This window comes from Bombyx mandarina, chromosome 15 (genome assembly GCF_030267445.1).
Source record: "Bombyx mandarina strain Sakado chromosome 15, ASM3026744v2".
NCBI lineage: Eukaryota > Metazoa > Arthropoda > Insecta > Lepidoptera > Bombycidae > Bombyx > Bombyx mandarina.
Genome location: NC_143221.1, coordinates 15241078 through 15265771, shown reverse-complemented (window position 1 = coordinate 15265771; position 24694 = coordinate 15241078). Strand labels below are relative to the sequence as shown.

The 24694-nt window shown below is 38.5% G+C and overlaps 1 protein-coding gene across 1 annotated transcript in view; it reads left to right on the top strand.

The window, feature by feature from the left end:
• The window catches only part of LOC114249972 (anoctamin-4), a 43331-nt gene that overhangs the window by 5160 nt on the left and 13477 nt on the right, over positions 1–24694 (top strand). Inside the window, 14 exon segments of the mRNA XM_028183701.2 lie at positions 281–378; positions 7508–7609; positions 11796–11824; positions 11827–12011; positions 12345–12410; positions 13614–13682; positions 17092–17237; positions 18759–18924; positions 19436–19556; positions 20120–20231; positions 20708–20868; positions 21596–21732; positions 22894–23160; positions 24056–24259. Coding sequence (XP_028039502.2) covers positions 281–378; positions 7508–7609; positions 11796–11824; positions 11827–12011; positions 12345–12410; positions 13614–13682; positions 17092–17237; positions 18759–18924; positions 19436–19556; positions 20120–20231; positions 20708–20868; positions 21596–21732; positions 22894–23160; positions 24056–24259 — 1863 coding nt within the window.

Genomic DNA, 24694 nt, shown 5'->3' with positions numbered 1-24694 from the left:
CACGCTCTCGCTACGTTAGCACTAACAATTACTACTTTTTTTTAAAATACGTTCTTAAATAATAATCGAGTCGTTAGCACTTTAATAAATACTAGTTCTTTTAAAAAATAATTAAATACGTTCCTAAATGATAATCGAGTTTAGTTTTGCAAATAAAACTGTGTGATCTTATCAAATATTTACATAATTCGGCAAGATTAAATTAAATTTTAATAGAAACCCTAAGTATTGCAGTCACAAAATGAAATGTGATTTAGAAAGCCGTTTCGTTTGGCAACAGACGGAGAAGGCGGCTCAAGAGAAGATCGGTGACATCCACGCGATGTCGGTGCTAAGCAACTACCAAGACAACCTCTCCCAAGACATGAATACCGACCGGTGAGTTTTAATGTTTTGTGTTGTCATGCACTGGTTTATCAATGCACCATCAAAGTATGTTTAAACCTGTATATCATTATACAAGTTATAACTGTTACGTGCCCATTAAAAATTTTAATTACGGAATGAATCATGACTAATTTAATTTTGTTTGTTATTTAAAAGGTTCCTTTTTTTCCTACCTAAGCTGAGAGCCTTGAGAGGCTACTTCAGCGTAACCTTAACTAGTAGGTGAGCTCGCGAGGCCCACTGTGTTTCTCGCCGGATCTTCTCAGTGGGTCGCGATTCCGATTCGGTGGTAGATTCTGCGAAGCACGACTCTTGCTAGGATTCGTGTTAGCATCGTCGTCAGGTTTGAGCCCCGTGAGCTCACCTACTAGTTACGGTTACGCTGGAATAGCCGCTCCAGGCTACCAGATTAGGTAGGAAAAAAAAAAAAAAAAGAGCTCGCGAGGCTCAAACCTGACGACGTTGCTAACGTTGCTAACGTTGAATCTATCACCGGATCGGAAACGCGGACCACTGAGAAGATCTTGCGAGAAACTCAGTGGGCTGTGTCTGAGGGTTAATTTACTCGTCGAGCCCTTCGTCGCAAGCGACGGGTTCGACGAGAACGGTGACCGCTAAAAGGTTTCATTTTATTATGTTCAATCTCTATGGGATCTAAATTAGGTTTCTTTTTGATATCGTACTGCAAAAAGTTTTGCATTATTCGTTTTTTTGTTTATGGTCGAAATTTTTAATATGTATAATAATGATGTTATTAACTTGTTTTAAATTCAACATTGTGATTCGATAACGACCAAATACATATAAATAACAAATAAAAGATACACACACGAATCGCAATACACAAAATACATATAATGATACTAACCGCCCTTATTTTGGAACACTAAATCCTTATTAAGTAAAACTTTAGTAAACAATCAATATTAACGGACCTTTATGAGTTTGTATAAATAATGATAAAATTATTTAGGTCACGTTCGTATTTACACTGCTGTAGAATTTAAAATTACCTTCTTCATTATCATTATCTTTTCGTACTGAATATAAAATGTAAGACGCTTTTGGCCTAGCACTGCGGTATGTCCTCCTAATATAAGCGAGTAGTTTTTTTTTTTTTTTAATTTTGCTTAAGTGGGTGGACTAACTCATAGCCGACCTGGTGTTAAGTAGTTACCGGAGCCCATAGACATCTACAACGTAAATACGCCACCCTCCTTGATATATAAGTTCTAAGGTCTCAGTATAGTTGCAACGGCTGCCCCACCCTTCATACCGATTCACAAGAGGGCCTACCACCAGTAAATTGAGCACGAGATTAATTGCGTTGAGTTGTAGAAATACAGGTAACAAGGATAAAAAATTGGGGTGGGTCATTTTCTTGTCTCGTCTCATCGTATCGCGGGGTGAAAGGCTATTTGGTTTAAGCGACATTTCGCTTAATACGCGACATTTATCTTTGTAATAAACCAAATACCAAATCGCATCAGCAGTTTGATATTATTGAGGTTATACTTCTTTAGTCGCGTTATGAAATATTGATGAGAGTGAAATTTTACGATGCATCGTGACACAATATTAACAGAATGAAGTTGCCCACTAAATCGCTCATTACAATACGACCGACTTGGCGAGTCTGAATATAGCCGCAGGTGAACTTTCCGAACCGTACCGAGAATTGCCGAATTTATACGATGTCAAGAAAAAGGATGTCCAATATGCGTGTTGGAGGATGTTGTTTAATCGTTTTTTTTTCAAATTGATTAAAATTTAAATAAAAAAAAGAAATAAATTTAATAAAAATAAAGTATAACTTCTTACGCGCGTACATAAGTACACGCACCCTTTTTTTTAAACTGCTTTTCAATTAAGTTTACTCCATTCGCATAGCTGAAGATGTGTTTTTTTGTTATGATATTTTTTTTCCAAAATTTTAAACTTTAAATGGCTCTTCGGTAAAATTGCAAAAGTGTCGCTTAAACGAAATTGCCTTTCACCCCTCGAGGTTATTGACGCTTATTGTAATTCAGAACAAGTTACTGTATTTTTAAAACGCATTTGAGTCACTTTGCAAAATAAGAATATTAAAAAATAAACCTCCTCCGCCTTGCGTAGTTCTCCTCATTACTGAGGGTCGTATTGACTACCCCGCAGCATCGATCGAAACTAGAATTAAATAAAAAAAAGATGTGTGGTGTCGTGGGACACCGGATAGGAACGAAGTTCCTTATTATAAAAATATTAATTTTAAGTTTTATTCGAGGTATAAAGAAAATAAAACTGGAGGTTTCGCAACAACCCACGGTCACTCGGTAACGTGCGAACTTATTGTGGTACATTTCATTCACGGTTGTTTGCATAAGAGTTAGTGTATTGCGCAAACGAACGCTCTGAGATCGTGGTCAATGAATGTTAAAAAAATATGTTATTTTTTGTACGTTATTACAAAGTTAAGTCGTACACTGTGTGCATTACTAATTTGTACTTTATTACAAATTAAGTCTTACACTGTGTGCATTACTAATAAAAATCTTCGTTACGGACGTTTTTTCCCGATTAGGGTACCCCTCCGCATCGTCCCATAAGGAACTTCGTTCCAAAAAAAAAACTATAATTTATTAAATTATACATAGATGAGTATTGAGTTGACGCCCCGCAAGTGTAGGCAACTGACCCACGGGGTTGATAATTTGACTAATATGTAATTTTTAAATGAATTTTATTACGTCCTAATTAATTTTTAATGACAACATTGAGTAATTTATATCTATCAAGCGTGGTCCCTCAGGGGTCGGGAATTCGAATGTAATTAATTAAATTTTTACATTGTGTAATAATACCAAAAGAATGAGTACTTTATTATACATAGATTTTATTTTTTTGCTATTTCAACTCTATATGAAAAATCCTATTCGATCCAGGCGACCGGGCCACGCAAAGAAGTCGTCCGAAACATGTATTGTCATCATCCCCACATCATCTTTAGGTTCTTTTAGGTACTTCAAACACCGGTCACCGTCCTCGTCGAACCCGTCGCTTGCGACGAAGGGCTCGGCGAGTAAATTAACCCACAGACACAGCCCACTGAGTTTCTCGCCGGATCTTCACAGTGGGTTGCGTTTCCGATCCGGTAGCAGATTCTGCAAAGCACTGCTGTTGCTAGGACTAGTGTTAGCAACGTCCTCTGGTTAGAGCCCAGTGAGGTCACTTACTCGTTCTGTGAATCTATAACCCTTCGCGGTTACTAGAATAGGTAAAAAAAAAGCAATGTCAGCGTACAATTCTCATAATCCGTTCCGAACAACATCAACTTATCAAACCTCCCTCCGTGCGTCGTGTTCCTGAGTGCTGAAGGTTGTGACCTTTACGGAGCACTTTTGTCAGGACTATGATCCTCTATTCTTTCCTGCCCTCCGCGCAGTGGATATCGACATTGATGCTAGAGTCCAATTTACCAATAAACAGTGGTGGTAGGACCTCTTGTGAGTCCGCACGGGTAGGTACCACCGCCCTGCCTATTTCTGCCGTGAAGCAGTAATGCGTTTCGGTTTGAAGGGTGGGGCAGCCGTTGTAACTATACTTAAGACCTTAGAACTCATATCTCAAGGTGAGTGGCGCATTTACGTTGTAGATGTCTATGTGCTCCAGTGATCACTTAACATCAGGTGGGCTGTGAGCTCGTCCACCCATCTAAGCAATAAAATAAAATTGTTCATTAAAAACGAAATCCATATAATAACTTGACAATTTGATTTTATTCGATTTGTGAGCTTAGACTCACAACTGAACCGCTACACATCCTTACGGAAGCTCAAAATGGTTATGCTTGCACGATCTCTATACTTTGCATGTGTTTGTTTTGCCTGTGTATCATGTGTTTGTATGTCATCGAACTTAGTCTGGCGAATTGTCTTGAGTCATGACCGTGTTCGTGAATCATTTTGCGATTTTATGTTCAACTTAGCACCGAGCTCTAAAATATGATGTGTTAAATTTGTCTTATCATTTGTCATAAGGCAGAATTTGACTTTTATAACAGACATTACATGATTAATAGATTTATCCAACGGGATTTTTGTTAATTTTTTCTTAAATAATCTACCTAAAAAGCTTATGTAATATTATATATGGAGGGAGGGGTGAAAGGATATGTGGCTTAAGCGACATTTTTTGGAGCTTTACAGGAGAGCCATTTAGATTTTAAAATTTTAAAAAAATAGCACAGTACAAAACTTCTTTAGCTATTTCAATGGAGTAAACTTAATTGAAGTTCAATTAAAAATATCGAACTATTGATGCTAATATCTAATAAAAAGGCACCTTTAATTACAAAGATAAATGTCGCGTGTTAAGCGAAATGTCGCTTAAACCAAATTGCCGTTGACCCCTCGATATTATACTTATGTATATAGTATTCTTTAGCGAAACAGTTCCAACGTGACACTATGTAAACTACGGCAGTAGCTTTTTTAGTAGTGGGCCTACTGTTGTAGTAATGATTACATTCAGGCCATTTTGATCTCAGAATGTTGTTTAATTATAATTTTATTTCGGTTTAGTTGTAAATCCAAAGAACGGTGACGTATTTTGTACACAAGAATAAGCGTTAATTATAAAACAATCGTGTGCTTGTATGATCTCATAAATGGTTTTATTAACAATAGTTTCTTTGAAGCGCTGCCGATGTGGATGGAAGTGCCGATGTTCACGCGTGAATTTTGTGACGGAAGAAATGATGTTTTAAAGTCGTTGAAACTATACAGATCGCATCTTTAGAATTGAAGTGGCATAACTAAAAGATTTAAGAAAATAAGTCTCATACTTTGTACACCTTAAAAATATGTCTTTTATCAGTTTATAAAATTGCGATTGCATGCAGCAGAGATGCGAATGTTGCGATGGATGTGTGGAGTAACGAGAATGGATAGAATACGGAATGAATATGTTAGAGGAAGTCTGAAAGTGGCACCTGTGACAGAGAAGCTGAGAAGTGCGCGTTTGGGATGGTATGGACATGTGATGAGACGAGATGAAAATGAGGTTGTTAAGAGAATGTTGACTATGAATGTGGAAGGATATAGAGAAAGAGGTAGACCTAAGAAGAAATTGATAGATTGCGTGAAAGACGATATGGGTAAGAGGGGAGTGAGCGAAGAAATGGTATATGATAGAAGAGTATGTAAGGAGAAAACATGTTGCGCCGACCCCAGGTGACTGGGAGAGGAGCAGGATAATGATGATCAGTTCATAAAATTAAAAAGTCTCTTTTAGTCTAGAAAAGGACAAAGTACTATTGCCGTCTCTTTTAAATCAAACGCATTTTTGGCCGTCTGCCATAAAACAAGAATTTTGGATTAAGTCACTTCAATTGTAAATGCGCGTAATGACTCCTTAGTTTTTCTAGTAAGAAAGTCGATTAAGAGTATTTCCTATTTCATTATCATAGTCGATCTGAAGACTCCACGAGTTTTGTTTGCTTGAAGTCTGTATAAATTCAATCGAAGTCGCCATCTTTAATTAAATTTGAAACCCTGTTAATATCCAATTTTGTTTGTGAAAGAAAAAAGTACTATAAACTAACATCATTAAAAATGTAGCCGAAAGAGCTATCCACTTTTTGCCATCAATGACATTAAGATTTCGCGCAAACTCCAAACAACATATTGAAATTAAACAGCTGAGAGAACATTGAAATTGTGACCGTGTTAAAGCACGCGTTTGTTGATAAAGCCTTTCTTTGTATGAGGAAAACTTATTCTACGTAAACGTACTCGCGCTCACAAGCCCAGTGTGCTCAGTGCGAGTTTTTTAACGTTCTCGATAGCGTAAAAGTTAACTCAAATTTGTATGCAGTTGGAACAGCGCCCCTAGCGGCAAACGTAGGCAAACGTTCCAACTTTATACAAATTGGAGTGTAAAAAAAACTTACTTCACTTTTTGTTGTCGTGACAAATTGTGTACATAAAACCTGACATTTTCCAGACAGTCTTTACCCACAGAGCTTGCTTCCGTACATTGGCAACGAGATAACACCGTCGACGGTACAATTGCATCCTCTCGATTTCTCAACTGAAAATAAAAATTTCATAAAAATGGATTTGTAAGTCTGAAAAATAATAATTCGTGAATATGAATTGAAAGTGTTGCGAGTTAAGAATGCGCTCAATCGTGCGTTATTTAGATGTTATATTCCTTTGGCTTCCGTAGATTTTAGGGTTTCTGTGAATGTCAAAATATGGTCTCGATGGAGTTTATTTAAAGTAATAATTTAATTAGAAAATTAATTACATCAATGAAATGACGACTAACTTCATCATTCATCAACTTGATCATCATAGAAATGTTATTTTGACAGAGTTTTCGCTTGAGTCATTATTTTTAGACAAATATAAAGTTAGAAACGATATCCGAGACTGAAGTGAACTCTTTCTCGATAAACCTAAAATAACAAGAATAAACCATATCAGTAATAGTAGTAGAAGTAGTAGTAGAAGAAGAAGTAGTATTAAATCGAGATTAAATCGCAAAAGTAGTTTTAATCACGTCTACAAGTTGCGAAATCGGCAGAAACTACTAAAGATTCTCCTACCTACATAATTCGTCACTTTCTAGTTCCTATATAAAAATTATATGCTACGCAACGACTCCCAGATGTACATTTTTTTCGTATATGAAGTGTCGTTATTTCGTGTCTTCTTCATGAATTAATCATCCAAAGGAGTGTAACAACCGGTGACAAAAGCATGCGTGCGAAATTATTATATGTATTTAATAAACGGTTCGGCCCCTGTCATCCGGCTAATACGCACCCGTAACTTATTGTGGATTTGGCTTGGTACTAGTATGCTTCAAGTTTTCATTCTCAAGTAACAGTTTTTCGTAACGTTAACAATGAAAAAATTTGTCATTTTAGAAATAAGCGTATAAATATGTAGGTATGACCGGAAGTCATACGGCTGCAGTAGTAATCGTTGAAGGTGCCTTAGTTGATCTTATCAAGTGATATGAAAACTATTGAAGGCGTAGGGTTGGGAACGGGAAACTCGAAGCAAACGTCTCGTAGCAGTGTGATATAAAAAAAAATTAGTTTCCATTGTCCCGAATTATACAACGTTTGCAGGGACAACGGTAGCGAAGCTTCTACCCGCGCTGCCGAAGAAGTCGGTTGCGGTCAGCCCCAACTAACGAAACCCAATGGCAAACCCGTCGCCAACCATTGCTCGTGAGTAGCACCAGACAGACACGTTTCTCAATTATATCATTAACTTAATTCATTAAGCACCTGTCATTTTTACACCATTTTGTCAAGGTTCCGATGGACCTATCGTATATCGTGACGACATTAGTATCTACGCAAGTAGCTTAAAAGATCCCTCGGGGTTTTTACCCACGGCACAGGGACACGTTTTCACATATTTCCATCGCGACAAGCAAAGGTTGGACTGGTTTGTATTAAAGTCGTGTTTTCTATCTACTATTTGAGAATTAATACAAACGAGGAAAACTTTGACCTGCTTTATAGTTTCCTTATTATTAAGCGAACTAATAACTTAAATTATAATTAGTTTATTGTGTAAAAATTTCTTAGAAAAATAACAAAGGTATGTATTTACTTATAAGTTTCTTGTTTTGTTTTTTTCCTGTATCTATGTTGGTGTTTTGTGCATAATTGTATGCTTTGTGGGGTGAGGAATTAACGGCTTTGCGCATGAAGGTACAAGGGTCATAAAGATTCATAACTTTAACAATTCCGACTCAGAATTATCTTCTGTTTTATGAGTACTGCCAACGTTAAGAAACGGTACACCCAATTCTCGAAATTCAATGAAGTGATGTTGTCATTTAAATTGCAATTTGAACTCAGTCTTATTGTACAGTCCGAGGCAGTAGACAGTTGAAAAAGTTCTGAGGTAACAAACAAACAAAACAAAAAAAGAATACAGTCGATTGAGAGAGAGAGAGTCCTTTTTTGAAGTCGGTTAAAAATTATGCCATGAAAGACGACACTAGAAAACAAATTTAAAATTTAAGGGTATATTTATTTTTGTAACGCTAGCCAATAAATAAATACTGGTGGACCTAAGTGAAAACGTACCTTTACCATTGATTAGTTATTCAAGTCCGGTCTCTCTCTCTCTCTTCGGTCGGTCCCTCACTGCTGAGGATCGTGACTCCGTTCGATTCCATCAACCAGCTGTCTCCATCGATCCCATTTTGTAGCTTGGTGGAGTGCGTCGCTGACAGGTATCCCCAGTTCCTCCACTATTTGGCCCGACCATCGTTTGGGACCTCTACCCCTAGGCGTTTTCTCCTCTATTTTACCGGTCACCACAAGGCGTTCCAAATTTCTGGTGTCCAGTCCGGTAAACCGGTGATAGTCTTGAACGTGATCATTTCCGTTGTTATTAACAAGACTTAATAATTTTCTAACTGACTTCTAAACGTGTGCAATTGTGAACTCATACGAAACATGTTAACTGGATAATACCGACTGTCGTTCACCTTGAGGAATTAAGTCAAAGTCATTAAATTCAAAACTCATAACATTTTAAGCACTCATTTATTCATTTACATTAGTTACGTTAATACGTCATCGTCGTGGCCTAAAGGATAAGACGTCCGGTTCATTCGTATGTAGCGATGCACCGGTGTTCGAATGCCGCAGGCGGGTACCAATTTTTCTAATGAAATACGTACTCAACAAATGTTCACGATTGACTTCCACGGTGAAGGAATAACATCGTGTAATAAAAACCAAACCCGCAAAATTATAATTTGCGTAATCACTGGTGGTAGGACCTCTTGTGAGTCCGTGCGGGTGGGTACCACCGCCCTGCCTATTTCTGCCCTGAAGCAGTAATGCGTTTCGGTTTGAAGGGTGGGGCAGCCGTTGTAACTATAATGAGATCTTAGAACTTATATCTCAAGGTGGGTGGCGCATTTACGTTGTAGATGTCCATGGGCTCCAGTAACAACTTAACACCAGGTGGGCTGTGAACTCGTCCACCCATCTAAGCAATAAAATTTAAGCATTCATTACTGATTTAAATTCGTTACATTGAGATATCAATGAATATTTAGTAAATTGGTACAAATGTTGTGTAATTAACTATATGTATTTAATTGGCCGTGATTCACTCCTTAGTGTTATTGTAGTTTATTTGTGTTGTTAATATCAATGTCATTTATCGTTTCCTCGGACTAGTGGTTAGTGACCCTGACTACGTAAAATGATACTGACAAATGACGTAACATATCGATTCTGCAAGGAGAATTTGGTAACTGCTCATCATAAAATAGTCGTATTACTTTTTAAGTGTGTTTTTTTATTTTTATTTTTTATTGCTTAGATGGGAGAACGAGCTCACAGCCCACCTGGTGTTAAGTGGTTACTGGAGCCCATAGACATCTATAACGTAAATGCGCCACCCACCTTGAGATATAAGTTCTAAGGTCTCAGGTATAGTTACAACGGCTGCCCAACCCATCAAACCGAAACGCATTACTGCTTCACGGCAGAAATAGGCAAGGTGGTGGTACCTACCCGTACGGACTCACAAGAGGTCCTACCACCAGTAAATGACATGACAAAATTGACATTTTGGTCAATGGCTATACGAACCAAGATGTCTATAGGCTCTTATCTATAACTATTACTGCAGGATTGTTAAATGTGGAACGTAAAAATATATATGTACAAAGTCATTAGTTTTTTTTGTAATCTGGTTTCCGAAGGACTTTTAGGCAATCAACATAATTATGCTGTTCCGGAGAATAATTTTATATCAGCTCTAACAAATACCGTTCGTTTTATGAACGTTAATATTCATTATTAAACTAAATAGTTTTTTTTTTTTATTGCTTAGATTGGTGGACGAGCTCACAGCCCACCTGGTGTTAAGTGATTACTGGAGCCTATAGACATCTACAACGTAAATGCGCCACCCACCTCGAGATATAAGTTCTAAGGTCTCAGTATAGTTACAACGGCTGCCCCACCCTTCGAACCGAAACGCATATGTTAAAACTAAATATTATTGTAGTGAATGATTTTTGATCAAAAAATCTGCGATCTTGCGCGTGCGTTTTGTCAAAGGTTTTGACAAATAACACCGAGGGGTGAAAGGTAATTTGGCTTTAGGCACATTTTTTTAACAGTAACTGTAAGGAGAGCCATTTATAGTTGAATTTTTTTTTAAATAAATCGTAACAAAAAAACTTCTTCAGCTATTTGAATTGAGTAAACTTAATTGATGTTCAATTAAAAACATCGTATTGTTGATGCTAATACCAAATAAAACGCTTCTTTAATTACAAAGATAAATGACACGCATCAAGCTGCTTTCAGACTACGCTATACTACAGTGCCATAATATATTATAGCAGCCTATACTTAGCCAATAATATATAGTACAGTACAGTACAGTGTGAACGTGTCCCTAACAATGTACATAATATGGTGTGCGATAATGTTGTGCTATGAGCTATATACTATACTAGCGACCCGCCCTCGCTTCGCTTCGGAAACTGTAATTTATTATTGATTTCTCCCCTATTTAATGGATGTTATTATGCATATAAACCTTCCTCTTCAATCACTCTATCTATTCAAGAAAACCGCATCAAAATCCGTTGCGTGGTTTTCAAGATTTAAGCATACATAAGGACAGACAGATAGATATAGGGACAGAGAAAGCGACTTTGTTTTATACTATGTAGTGATGCTATTATATTATAGCGTAGTCTGAAAGCGACTTTACGGGAAATATCGCTTATATAAATAGCCTTCACCCCTCGACATGTTTGTAGTTTAAATGACAGAGGAAAGATTCAATATAATGGTTTTATGATTAGTGATTACTGTCTAATTTCTTTAGTAAGTCGACTTGATACGGTCTAATTACGAAAAATTGTACGAGCACAACCTAATAATGATATGACCCTACCTACCACGTATCATCATCCGCAAAAATGAATATTAAAAAAAATGTAATATTAAAAAAAATAACGCTGAGTTTCTTGCCAGTTCTTCTCAGGACGGAGGCTAGTTTTTGTGAATTGGCGGTAGTTCTTTTTGACGTCGTTCAACAAGTATGTACTTTCATTTATCTATATATATATAAATGAATTGCTGTTCGTTAGTCTCGCTGAAACTCGAGAACGACTGGACCGATTTGGTTAATTTTGGTCTTGAATTATTCGTGGAAGTCCAGAGAAGGTTTAAAAGGTAAATAAATATGAAAATGCTCGAAATTAAATAAAAATAACCATTTTGTTTTTCCTTTGATGTCCCCCCCCCGTCAGTCTTTTATTTATCGATTGAGGCACTACGAAGTCTGCCGGGTCAGCTAGTGTTGAATTAAAATTAAAAAAATAAAAATTAATTAATAGCTTACTTTTCCTCGCAGGATAGTTATGGGCGGTATCAACAATAACCCTCGTTGACCTTCAACGATGGCGTTCGTTCGATCGACTACGTTCTGGTCTGGGAGAGTGGTAGAAACGACGCGACCACACCCGAAGCCTACGAGCAGAGGAGGATCTTTGAGCAGAATCTGGAGCACGATGGCTTGCAATTAGAAAGGGAGGAGCCGGAGGGACTTTATGGACTGAATTTTGTTAAGGTTGGTTTTTATTTAATCGGCTTACTTTTTTTTTTATTGCTTCGATGGGTGGACGAGCTCACAGCCCACCTGGTGTTAAGTGGTTACTGGAACCCATGGACATCTATAACGTAAATGCGCCACCCACCTTGAGATATAAGCTCTAGGATCTCAGTATAGTTACAACGACTGCCCCACCCTTCAAACCGAAACGCATTACTGCTTCACGGCAGAAATAGGCAGGGTGGCGGTACTACCCGCGTGGTCTCACAAGAGGTCCTGCCACCAGTAGTGTGCAGTTGTTAAGAAATAAACAGTGTAGAATAAAGTCCCCGTTTATTTTTTGTTCAACAGATACACGTGCCGGTCGATGTCCTGAGAGATTACAGTGAGATATTAAAATTAAGGATGCCGATGAAGGTAGGTGCAATTTTCGTAATCGTGATCCCCTCAGTCAAGAACTAATAGTTCCCAACCTTGAGGATTCTTGCAAATGGCTTCACGATCCAAAGGGCTTACGCTTCGAGGTAGAATGTTCTGTGCATCGATAGTCTGTACGTGTTTTGTTGATTTAATTTCAATGGGGAATGGTTGTTTAAAAAAAAATTATATACATATATAGTATGTTTTATTGTCGAAATGTGCGGCCGTACGGGATGTATTTTTATAGTTGACGTGGATTATCTGAATATAGAGCAAAACATTTTAGTGTTAAGTTTTAAATCAATAAATACAGGGTGTTTAATTTTCATTTCGTATTTTAATCACTTTAAAGTTTTTTTTGTACACTGTGTAACGTATTTATATTTTTTTGAAAACAGGATTGGATACTTTTCGATTTTTGTTTCATTTTCCAAAAATCTGATAATCCATGTTAAATTTAAATATTCATCCGTTTTGATGTTGTAGTCTAAGCATGTATGTTTACTAGTCGCAAAGCGTGGAAGTAATTTCAAACTTAAATGCGTTTAAATAGATAAAAATACACAGTTAAAGTAATCAACGTATGTACAATTAGAAGCTTATTTAAATATTGGTAGCGTTTGTCTGGATTAAAGTACTAGAAATAATTGTTTTCACAATAAAAACGACAGAGAAATCAAAATGTCACGAGATGCTTGCAAAAATTATTTGAAATATCAACCTGTTCTTTTTAATAAATAAAAAGTTGGGTTAGGGTATCTGAATAGAAAGTGCAATTTTTCTTTATATAAAATAATTCTTAATTTTTATTTTCGGCATCGGTTCAATAAAAACATAAAATAGAATAAAAGTATTAAAATCGATTTACCTTATCTTGTGGAGTAATTTGTTTGGTTAGATTTTCAAAACGAATATTAATGCTATCTATTGAAATCCGTGATTTTTCCGGTGGTAGATTCTGCGAAGCACTGCTCTTGCTAGGGTCAGTGTTAGCATCGCTCCGGTTTGAGCCCCGTGAGCTCACCTACTAGTTAAGGTTACGCTGAAATAGCCTCTCAAGGCTATTAGCTTAGGTAGGGACAAAAAAAAAAGCGCATTCAGATGAGTTGATGACGCTGAATGTGAAATGAAGCCGCGTCCCTCTCGCTCGAGGAGTTGAGAGAAGCACAGCGAGAGTAACATTTGTGTGTACGTTCGTAGGATGGCAGTCAGTTAAGGAAATCTGGACGGACGAATGCGATACTGAACGCTGCCTTGTATATCTCTAAGGTATGACATCGTCATCGCATATTGAAATCAAAAGTGATCATAATAGAGACGGGAATATCGTTCTACGCCGCACTGACTCGTGGATCGCGATAGCATGCAGAAATAAGCACGTCTGCCTACAAAGGCAATAAAAAAAACAAAAAAAAAACGTTAATGCTTTTTCGGAAATCGTCAATAGATCGCGTTGTAATAAATTTAACTGTTACGTAATTATGTACTTTTGAATTTTAAGGAGCAATGATTATTAGGTTTTATGGTGAGCGCACCAACGGCTGTAATTATTGAATTGCTTGATTGAACAAGTTAATAAAGCGAACTTAATTTTTATTCAAGATATTTAATAGGCATTTACCTATGAAGCTGCCGTTTAACGATACCGGCCATTTGAACCGCAATTTAAAGGCGATAATGGAAGCTGACGATACTCATTCTACTGCTGAGCGTCAACAGCATTTAGTAGTTTTTAACATTAGCATCAAAGCAACATTGGTCCATTTGCGTCAAATTAGCTACCGAAAATTTAGGAATGGCCGCTGCACGAACCGAATGATAGCCAACAAGAAGAACGCATTAAGGTATGCTTTGCCTTGGCAAGGTATATGCATACTTTGTTTGATTGAATTTTTTTTTATAAAAACTGACTTCCATTTTCTGTACAGTAAACGGCAACTTTATCGGTAAACACCCAAACTTTCACTACAATTTCAAAATTTAAATTCAAACTTTTTGTACCTATATAGAATAATGATTTAATATTTTTGTACGGACATAGTCTTTTTGACGTATTTGTTTCTAGACGGGTTTGTGAATTAAAGTATTGAATTTATCAATAATTTAACTTTTAAAAAAAACTTGTTAGCGCTACTTCTGTTTTCAATGTGCGATACGACCGCGGTCCCTGACGTGAGCTTGGCTAGCTTTGCTCGATAGATGGCGCTTATAACAAATGTCTTGTTTCATCGTTGTTTGTGTGTGGGTTATTGGTATTTATATTATTAATATTAATAATGAATAAAACATTTGTATTGATTCTTAAAATAATGCTTCTTTTGGTGCACTCAAAATAAAATTTTAGTCCACCATTATATTATGAAGTTGGTCGTCGTCCTCAATCAAAGATAAAGCCTGTAACTATCAACTACTGATCCGTCAGGACGTCGCTCGGGTCTATGAGGTTATTGTGCTAAAAGTAAATCACAGTAATTATATATAAATTATTCATATTATTTTTTTATAAATTCATTTAAAACTACATGCCTCTCCTGCAAAAGTGGCGAACTTCCATATAAACTTTAAACCCTCTAATTCAATCCCCTCGTAGGGGAAAAATATATAAAAAAATGCCGCTGTACCTGTACATTTATCCTCAAACATAAATATGTAAATAATTTTGCGCTTCCCACCTTTAAAATGACAAAATTTTACCTCCTTAGAGTTCTAATTTCCGAACAAAACATGTCTTAGTGGACGCATACAAAATAAAAGGCCTGATCATCTAAAATTTCAGGCTTGTAGCTTCATCTCTTTGGATTTTGCGATGAAGAATCATACAATCAGTCATGATAACTTATACTCGTATGTGTAGATAAAAGCAATAAATTCAAAGACAAATTTTAGTCTGCAGCATGATTTGTCTTCTTCCAGACATGCTTGCAGCTGACTGTGAATACAAAACAAAATGCGTTGTAATTATTCCCAATTTCTAACACTTGAACACAACATAAGCTCTTTAATGTAACGGTTGTAAACATAGATTATAGCCAAAGTTATAAATTAAATAATTAAGATTTTTTATTCGAAGTATTTCCTGGTAAATAGAGCGATCATTTACGGAACATGAGTCGTTGGCAATGCGTTATAATCTGGATAATTTATTCTCAATCTGTTATGTTATCCAATACTGTGAATGCCGCAGAAGGATAATGTTTCTCAATTGTACTTCAGATTTTTTTTAAATCAGTACTGCAATTGTCTTCAACAATTAATTAATAGTATTGCTACCTAAAAATAGCAGTGCGAAGACAGGTGAAAACATGAAAGGGCCCTTTTTCAAATAGTGGTACGGTACGATACTTATATCATTAGGAATTTAACACCGCATGTTAAACTAAAAGATAACGTGACGGCTTCGCACTAACACTTGGTACTAATGACCTAATAATCTAAGTCCACATATACGATCCCATTTTAACAATTAACGAATAAACATAAACAGTGTGTGTATTTAATTCTCTTTAATTTTGGTCACATCTACCTCTGACCTCGTCAATGTATCGATAATTTTAATCCTTTGTGGCCTAAAGGATAAGATACCTCGTGTTAAAATAGAATATCAAGCGGTGCCCCGATACCAAAGATCACAAAGCTCAGAAATGTATACAGCGTGCTTAGTGCGAGTTTCTTAACTTACTCTATAGCGTAAAAGTTAACTCAAGTTTGTATGGTATTGGAATGTATGTCTACGTTTGCCGCTAGAGGCGCTGTTGCAATTGCATACAAATTTGAGTTAACTCTTACGCTATCGAGAACGTTAAAAAGCTCCCACTAAACAAACTGATCAAAGTTGAAATACGTAATATTCCCGCAGATTTATTTGTGCATCGCATATCACACGATACATTCATCGCTACACACACGCAATTATAAATATTATTGTGTATGCGCAAATACTGATGCTGGTCACAGATTGTCGTGTATTATCTATCTACTCGTATATTTGTTTAGCCATATCTCAAAGTGTTATAGGCTCCAGGTAAGTAAGCATAGGCGTTTTCACACAAACAGTGATGTAGTAAATGATGAAGTTTACTGTGTTTTATTCAAAAAAATATCCAAAAAACTCATGCATCTAGCCCACTGAGTTTCTCGCCGGATCTTTTCAGGAGGTCGCGCTTCCGATCCGGGGGTAGATTCTGCGAAGCACGGCTCTTGCTAGGGCTAGTGTTAGCAACAACGTCAGGTTTGGGCCCCGTGAGCTCACCTACTCGCCCGGTGACGCTGATATGGTCTCTCAAGACCATCAGCATTGTTTTTTTTATTTTTTTTATTGCTTAGTTGGGCGAACGAGCTCACAGCCCACCTGGTGTTAAGTGGTTACTGGAGCCCATAGACATCTACAACTTAAATGCGTCACCCACCTTGAGATATAAGTTCTAAGATCTCAGTATAGTTACAACGGCTGCCCTACCCTTCAGACCGAAACGCATTACTGCTTCACGGCAGAAATAGGCGGTGGTACCTACCCGCGCGGACTCACAAGAGGTCCTACCACCAGTAAATAAAAAAAAGCTACAGAACAAGCAGAACAGGTTTTCTTTTCGTATGCTGTTTTCCAGTGATTACAGATGGCGTTGTAATCAATTTCGTCTGATCTACAAAATTAAAAATTCACAAAAAAAAATTTTTTCAGTTTTCAGCAGTGAAGACTAGTAATTTCATAGATCGAGTTGAGGCTACTTGGGATAAGTTCATATCAAAGATAAGGGTGGATCCGGAGTTGTTCCCTGAAAGAAGACATCGTCTAACCGCTATTTACTCCAAAGACAAAGAATACTTGTAAGTTTTGTTTTACTGCGCTTGTTCAATCAAAATATGAACATTAGAATTATATTGTAATGGTAACACCTAAGTTCTAAGTTGCTAATTTTAAGTTTGGCGCTTGGCAACCCTCGTCTGTTCCAGCCTTATAGCCCCGTTCATGGCAAGTTGTAATTTAAATTAATAAAATTAGAATAAACGCAAATATTCAATATACAAGCCTGTATTTTATTTATACAGTGCTTCTCCTCCTCCTTGCGTCGACAATCCTCAATGCTGAGGGTCGTGGCCTCGTGAGGTTTCCTTGAGAAAATACACGTGAAGGGGTCCTGTATATTGGGATATAAAATAAATAAAAAATTAATTAATAGCGAGTAGTAGCATGAAAGTCAGCTGCTTCATATCATTTTTAGCAAAAAAGCGAAGTTAAAATGTTTTCTAAAAAGCCAAAAAAAAAAAACTAATTAAACAACCTTAGAGTAGATTGTGTTCTCAAATACCTTACAAGTCGTTTTTACTAGCCAAGATGGCTAAAATAACTCACGTGCCGCTTTATAGGGCGCGGGTAGGTACCACCATCCTGCTTTTTTTTTGCCGCGAAGAAGCCAAGCTTACTGGCTTAGAGAATGGGAAAACCAACACAGAGTACTATCAAGAGTCCAGACCTTATAGCCTGAGGCAGATAGTGACAGTCGTGTGGTGCTGCCTTCACTACCCACTGAACAGTTAGTGGGTAGTCTACCTGTTTTCCTATCTATTCAATAAATAAAAGAAGGTATTATAGCAAACCGACCTGTACGTCACTTTCGCGGCCGTATGCCCGCTCGCTTACATAGTTTTTACTATCTATATCCGTCTTTTTGACATTGTCGTCGTCGTGGCCTAACGGATAAGACGTCCGGTGCATTCGTGTTGAAGCGATGCACCGGTGTTCGAATCCCGCAGGCGGGTACCAATTTTTCTAATGAAATACGTACTCAACAAATGTTCACGATTGACTTCCACGGTGAAGGAATAACATCGTGTAATAAAAATGAAACCCGCAAAATTATAATTTGCGTAATTACTGGTGGTAGGACCTCTTGTGAGTCCGCGCGGGTAGGTACCACCGCCCCGCCTATTTCTGCCGTGAAGCAGTAATGCGTTTCGGTTTGAAGGGTGGGGCAGCCGTTGACTATACTGAGACCTTAGAACTATATCTCAAGGTGTGTGGCGCATTTACGTTGTAGATGTCTATGGGCTCCAGTAACCACTTAACATCAGGTGGGCTGTGAGCTCGTCCACACAGCTATGCAATAAAAAAAAAATAAAAAGATAATTAAGTTTCTTTCCGGTAGCTTCCGTTTTAAGTGTGAGTTGCGTGCGCCCGCGTGTTATTGGAATTATTGTTTTATATCGTAAATTGTTTGTGTAACAAGACTAGAATTAGACATTTGATATTAGTGACTAACCCATAGTTTTATTGAATAATACCCCTGGGATCTACCTACCTCTCATTATAAAGGCTTTTTATCTCCTAATGCATATTTTCCTTTTCAGATTCGACACAACATCAGAATGCTTCTGGACACCCTCGATCCGCTCTAGGATAGTTCAATTCATACTGGACAGGAAGAAGTTCTCGAAGCCGGGTGACGATTTCGCATTCGGTATCAACAGACTCATATCAAACTGTACTTATAGCGCGGCCTATCCCTTACACGATGTGAGTTAAAGAAAACGGTCAGATTGGAATCGTCAAAACGAGAGAATGGTCAGATGTTCCTGGGTTGTGTTTAGTCAGCAGTGGCAACGTAGCTGACGTACAGTGCGCTGCAAAAGTGCTTTCATTAAATTTTCTAAGCACATAACTAACGCCATCTGTTATTAATGAGGTATCACTAATTTTCCTTGAACCAGAAAGTGGTGAATGTATTAGGAATTTTTTGTTGTATTAATGAGTAAACAAGCTACGATCTAATTGGTGTGAGTGGTTATCAAGGTCCGCAGTCAGCATAGGGTAAGTGCCGCCCACCCTGAGACCATGAGGCTGAAGTCTCGATTGTATTGTATAACGGTTTTCTCAAGCCTCAAAGCATGACTTTGAAACATGTCGTAGAAACAGACAGGATAGTGGTAAGTTCGTATTTCGAATTTTTGTGATCGAATGTCCTATGAGTACGCGCGTGGTTGTTGCTGAACTTATTTTTACTAACATCTCTGTTCCTTGCCTACAGGGTGATCTCAAAACACCGGGTTCGATGCGATATTTGCTGTACACAGAATGGGCGGCTGTGTCTAAATGCCTCAAATACCAACCGCTAGACTACGTGAAAGATTATTTCGGTGTTAAAATAGGTAAGAGCAGTTCTGACTTTGACATTTTTGAAAATGAATATGTACTTCGAACGCGTGTCCCACCGTTGACGGTCACGCTATGCTGTCTACCCATCTACACGAAAACAAGGTTTCTTTCAATTTGTAAAATTAAAGAGATAATAATAATTTCTTTAAAAAAAAAACAGAGTCACACTTGACAACTGTTATATAAGTTTTGCTGCAACGGTGTTTTAATGATGAATGAAATGTAACTTTTTGGTGAAGTAATGCTTACAAAATATTGTCCATTACTAGCCTACTACAACCGTATTTTAAATTTAATAATTGCTTCGAAATTTATATAATGCTAGTGAAACGGGGACTCAGTTATGAATGTCGTTAGTTTTGTGAAAAACATCAATGTTTTCAACGTCATCTAGCGTACTCCGATGGTACTAAAGTAAAAACTTTTCCTGGGTTGCCGGGAAGAAAAATCAATGAACTACTGCATTTAATGCATAGTTTAGGATAAAACTAGCCGTCGTTTGTTTAATTAATAATTTTATTATTGTCATAATTACAACGTGTCATTCTGATTTCAGGACTGTATTTTGCTTGGCTCGGTTTCTACACGCACATGTTGATCCCGGCTTCGCTCGTCGGCCTCATCTGCTTCATATATTCGGCCGCGACCGTGTACTCCAACAAACCGAGGTAATTTCAACTTTAATGCCTCGGCCTTAGGGATCGTATTCCTAGATATAAATAAGGGACAGTCTATTCTTAAATTTAATAACCAACCAACAATAAAAGCCTTTGATAAAATAAAGAGAATAAAAGGTACTAGCGAACCCGACAGACATTGTCTCCAACATATATAATTTTTTTTAAATTCAAAATAGTAATTAAATTTTTTGTAGTCGACTTGTCGAATTGTCAATTTAAAACATTCTCGCATCCATACGAAACCACACAAAAAAAAACACCAAAATTATTCTAGCTGCTTAGGAAGAGCTCACTAACAAACACATGGATAGAAGAAATACATAATAAGTTAAGATTTAATGCTAGACAGAGAAAGCAATACTTTAAAAATGACGTCACCGTTCACGTGACCCGCGCTGACCCAATGGCCGCCCTGCTCTACTCGAACCGATGCCGCGTAATTGAACCCTGACAACTGATTTCAGTGAAGACATTTGCAACTACAACTCGACGATAAAGATGTGTCCGCAGTGCGACTACTTCTGCGAGTTCTGGGATCTGAAGGCGACCTGTCTGCAGTCGCGCATCACGTACCTCTTCGACAACTCCACCACCGTATTCTTCGCCATATTCATGAGCTTTTGGGGTGAGTGACCTCGACTTAGGGACGTCGGACATCTTTTTTTTTAAAGGGTATTTATGACCTGGTAACTAAGACCTTTAGGTCATGTCTTAATTTAATTTATATTCTTATTTTTGAAAGATGATAATATGGAGTGAAATGAAATGAAATGAACATGATTAGTTTGAGACATTAATCAACTGGGATGAAATTTGCGGCTTTGCTTCATTTTCCCACATTTGTGCATTTTCACAGATATTAAACAATTAATAAAGCAACGTTATTACACATTTAAACCTGAAGAAAGACTAAATAGACAAAATAAAACAAATCACACAACTTCAGTCCTCGCGTTCCCGCCAAAAAGCCATCTGGTTAGTAATTTCCGTTGATGGGTAGATCCCTGTTGAAACGTCAAGATGGCACAGTGGCCACCGCTGGTTTGTTGGTGTCCATGGGCGGTAGTAAAGCAGCTGCTTACCGTAATTGTCCTTAAAAAAAATTCGCATTGAATAAAAAAACGACGCGTCCACGCGTTCCATGCGTTCACTTTCGCTCTGTCTCTTTCTATTATGGTAGCGTTAAACGTTTAACGCTACCTTGTTGGAAGTCGCATTAGAAGTTTCACTTCGAAAATCAGTTGAATCTATAGAGTTCGATTGACTGCTCAATGCTATTGTGGGTGTGTGATGGGCTGCCTCGCTGCCGATGTGATGAGGTTGTTTCACGCGAGAAACGGTTGTTGTTGCAGCGGCGTGCTTTTTGGAGCTTTGGAAGCGCTACTCGGCCGAGATGACGCACCGCTGGGACCTCACCGGGTTCGACGTGTACGAGGAGCACCCGCGCCCGCAGTACTTGGCGCGGCTGGCGCACGTCAAGCGACGGCAGGTGCGCCCACTGACCGCACATCACGTGTATACAATGTCTTAAGCTAAAACGAATGTGGCGGGTAGCCATCATACAACATACGACATTCTTAAGATAAGCTTGCATATATACAAGTTCCGAACAACAACATTGGGACCGTCGGTCTACCGAGCAATATCACCCGCTCGATGGAAGATCTTCCCTTTGTCGTTTAAGCCTCTCCAAACGAACATAAGCGAACCCAACAATAGGTCAATGTACTGAAGTTGTCATCAGTTGTACTGGAGCTCATAGACATCTACAACGTAAATGCGCCACCCACCTTGAGATATAAGTTCTAAGGTCTCAAGTATAGTTACAACGGCTGCCCCACCCTTCAAGCCGAAACGCATTACTGCTTTACAGCAGAAATAGGCGGGTTGGTGGTACCTACCCGCGCGGACTCATAAGACGTCCCTCCACAATCCACCAGTAAAATCGCGGTGTGTGCGATTTTCAGTTAATCGAATCGTGATGTCTAGATATAGATTATTGGGGAAGTCCAAAGAAGGTTTAAAAGGTAGATAAATATGAAAATGCTCGGAATTAAATAAAAATAACAATTTTGTTTTCCCTTTGATGTGTCCCCCGTCGGACGGATTCCTTTTGTTTGTTTTAAGTTTATTTTATACAAAGTTTAGGTCTTTTATTTATCGATTTCGAACGAAGTCTGCCGGGTCAGTTAGTACAAAATAAATTTCACAACTGTACTGACCTCAGTCAGGAATTGTAGGTACTCGCCAAACTTTATGGCCGCTCCGAACCTAGCCGCATTACGCTGCGCAGAACACAAAATCAGGTATCAGCGAGACGTACGCGGGGCGTGGAGGCAGGGCCCCCCGCGCGCGCTGTCTCCCACCCGCAAGCATCCTCGCCTCCCGCGCGTTAGTGTGAGTGCTATTTTACTACACCAATCACAACTCGCTGAGCTGTGACAGTATCGTCGCGTTCAGAATAGTTTCATATTGTTACTTTTTGGTTATTTGTTTCTCGTTGCTATCGTTATTAATTACAAAAAAAATCTTGGTTATGCAATGTCTACCCGACTGTACCATGCGCAAGTTCGTACCAACGGCTACATTCAGAGCGGCCATAAAGATTGGCGAGTACTGTACATAATACATTGCTGACTGTCCGCCGCAGCTAAACGTGGTGACGGGCGAGAACGAGCCGATGGTCCCGTTCTGGCGCATGCGGCTGCCCGCCACGCTCATGTCGTTCAGCGTGGTGGCGCTGCTGGTGCTGCTGGCGCTGGCCACCGTGCTGGGCGTGGTGCTGTACCGCATGTCGCTGCTGGGCGCCGCCGTGCTGCGCCACAACGACAACGTGCTCATCACGTACAGCCCCATCATGTTCACCACCGCGACGGCGGCCTGCATCAACCTGTGCTTCATCTTCCTCTTCAACTATGTGAGTGCTTTTTTTTAATGAGATTTTATGACCTGGTCACTAAGACCTTTAAATCATGTCTTATTTTAATTTATATTCTTATTTTTTATGAAAAATTATGAAATGAAATGAGATGATATGGGATGAAATATAATCTCAGTAAAATGGTGGTCATTGACTGAGACTTTTTCATTGGACTTTTTTTTATTTTTTTTTATTGCTTAGATGTGTGGACGAGCTCACAGCCCACCTGGTGTTAAGTGGTTACTGGAGCCCATAGACATCTACAGCGTAAATACGCCACACACCTTGAGATATAAGTTCTAAGATCTCAGTATAGTTACAACGGCTGCCCCACCCTTCAAACCGAAACGCATTACTGCTTCACGGCAGAAATAGGTGGGGCGGTGGTACCTACCCCTGCGGTCTCACAAGAGGTCCTACCACCAGTAAAACTGCTTGTCGTCGCCCATGCTACTGGAACAACCAGGATGCTGCCTACCTAAATCCAGTTTGAAGAATAACAGTCATGCCGCTTTGATCCTAAACAACAGGAAAGTTATCTTTAACGAAAATATCATCGAAATTAATCGTAAAATGACGTAGCAAGTAATAAGAATGAAATAGCATAGCACAGTGTGAGTGCACCGTCACAACATATCACTATCCCTCTCGCACGCCCGCGTCATAATGCTGGTTACGTCACGAGCCGGTATGTGCGTATGCGACACTTTACTCGTGAAAATTCAAATAGGTTTATTATTCTAGAAAAAAAAAACCCTGTTTAAAAAAAACCCTAATATGCCAGTGAGCACCTGGCATTAAATGTATACTGGATTTCAAAATGCTGTGCTGTCCGGGTGTCCACTAATAATGGTCAGCTGTACATTAACCGTGTTATATTTGCACTTGACAGATCTACCAGTACCTAGCCGAATGGTTGACGGAGAAGGAACTGCTTCGGACGCAGACCGAGTTCGACGACTCGCTCACGCTCAAGATATACCTGCTCCAGTTCGTGAACTACTACGCCTCGATATTCTACATCGCTTTCTTCAAAGGGAAAATCATCGGTCGACCCGGAGAGTATATTAGATTCTTCGGGCACAGACAAGAGGAGGTTTGTTGAATCTATATATATATTTTTTTAATTGCTTAGATGGGATGTCGATCTCACAGTCCACCTGATGTTAAGTGATTACTGGAGCCCATAGACATCTATCCACCTGATGTTAAGTGATTACTGGAGCCCATAGACATCTACCGCATAAATGCCAACTTGAGATATAAGTTCTAAGGTCTCGGTATAGTTACAACGGCTGCCCCACCCTTCAAACAGAAACGCATTACTGCTTCACGGCAGAAATAGGCAGGGCAGTGGTGCTTACCCGTGCGGACTCATAAGAGGTCTTACCACCAGTAATTTTTATATAATTTTATTACACAATGTTATTCCTTCACTGTGGAAGTCAATCGTGAACATTTGTTAAGTACGCATTTCATTAGAAAAATTGGTACCCGCCTGCGGGATTCGAGCACCGTTGCATCGCTAGAC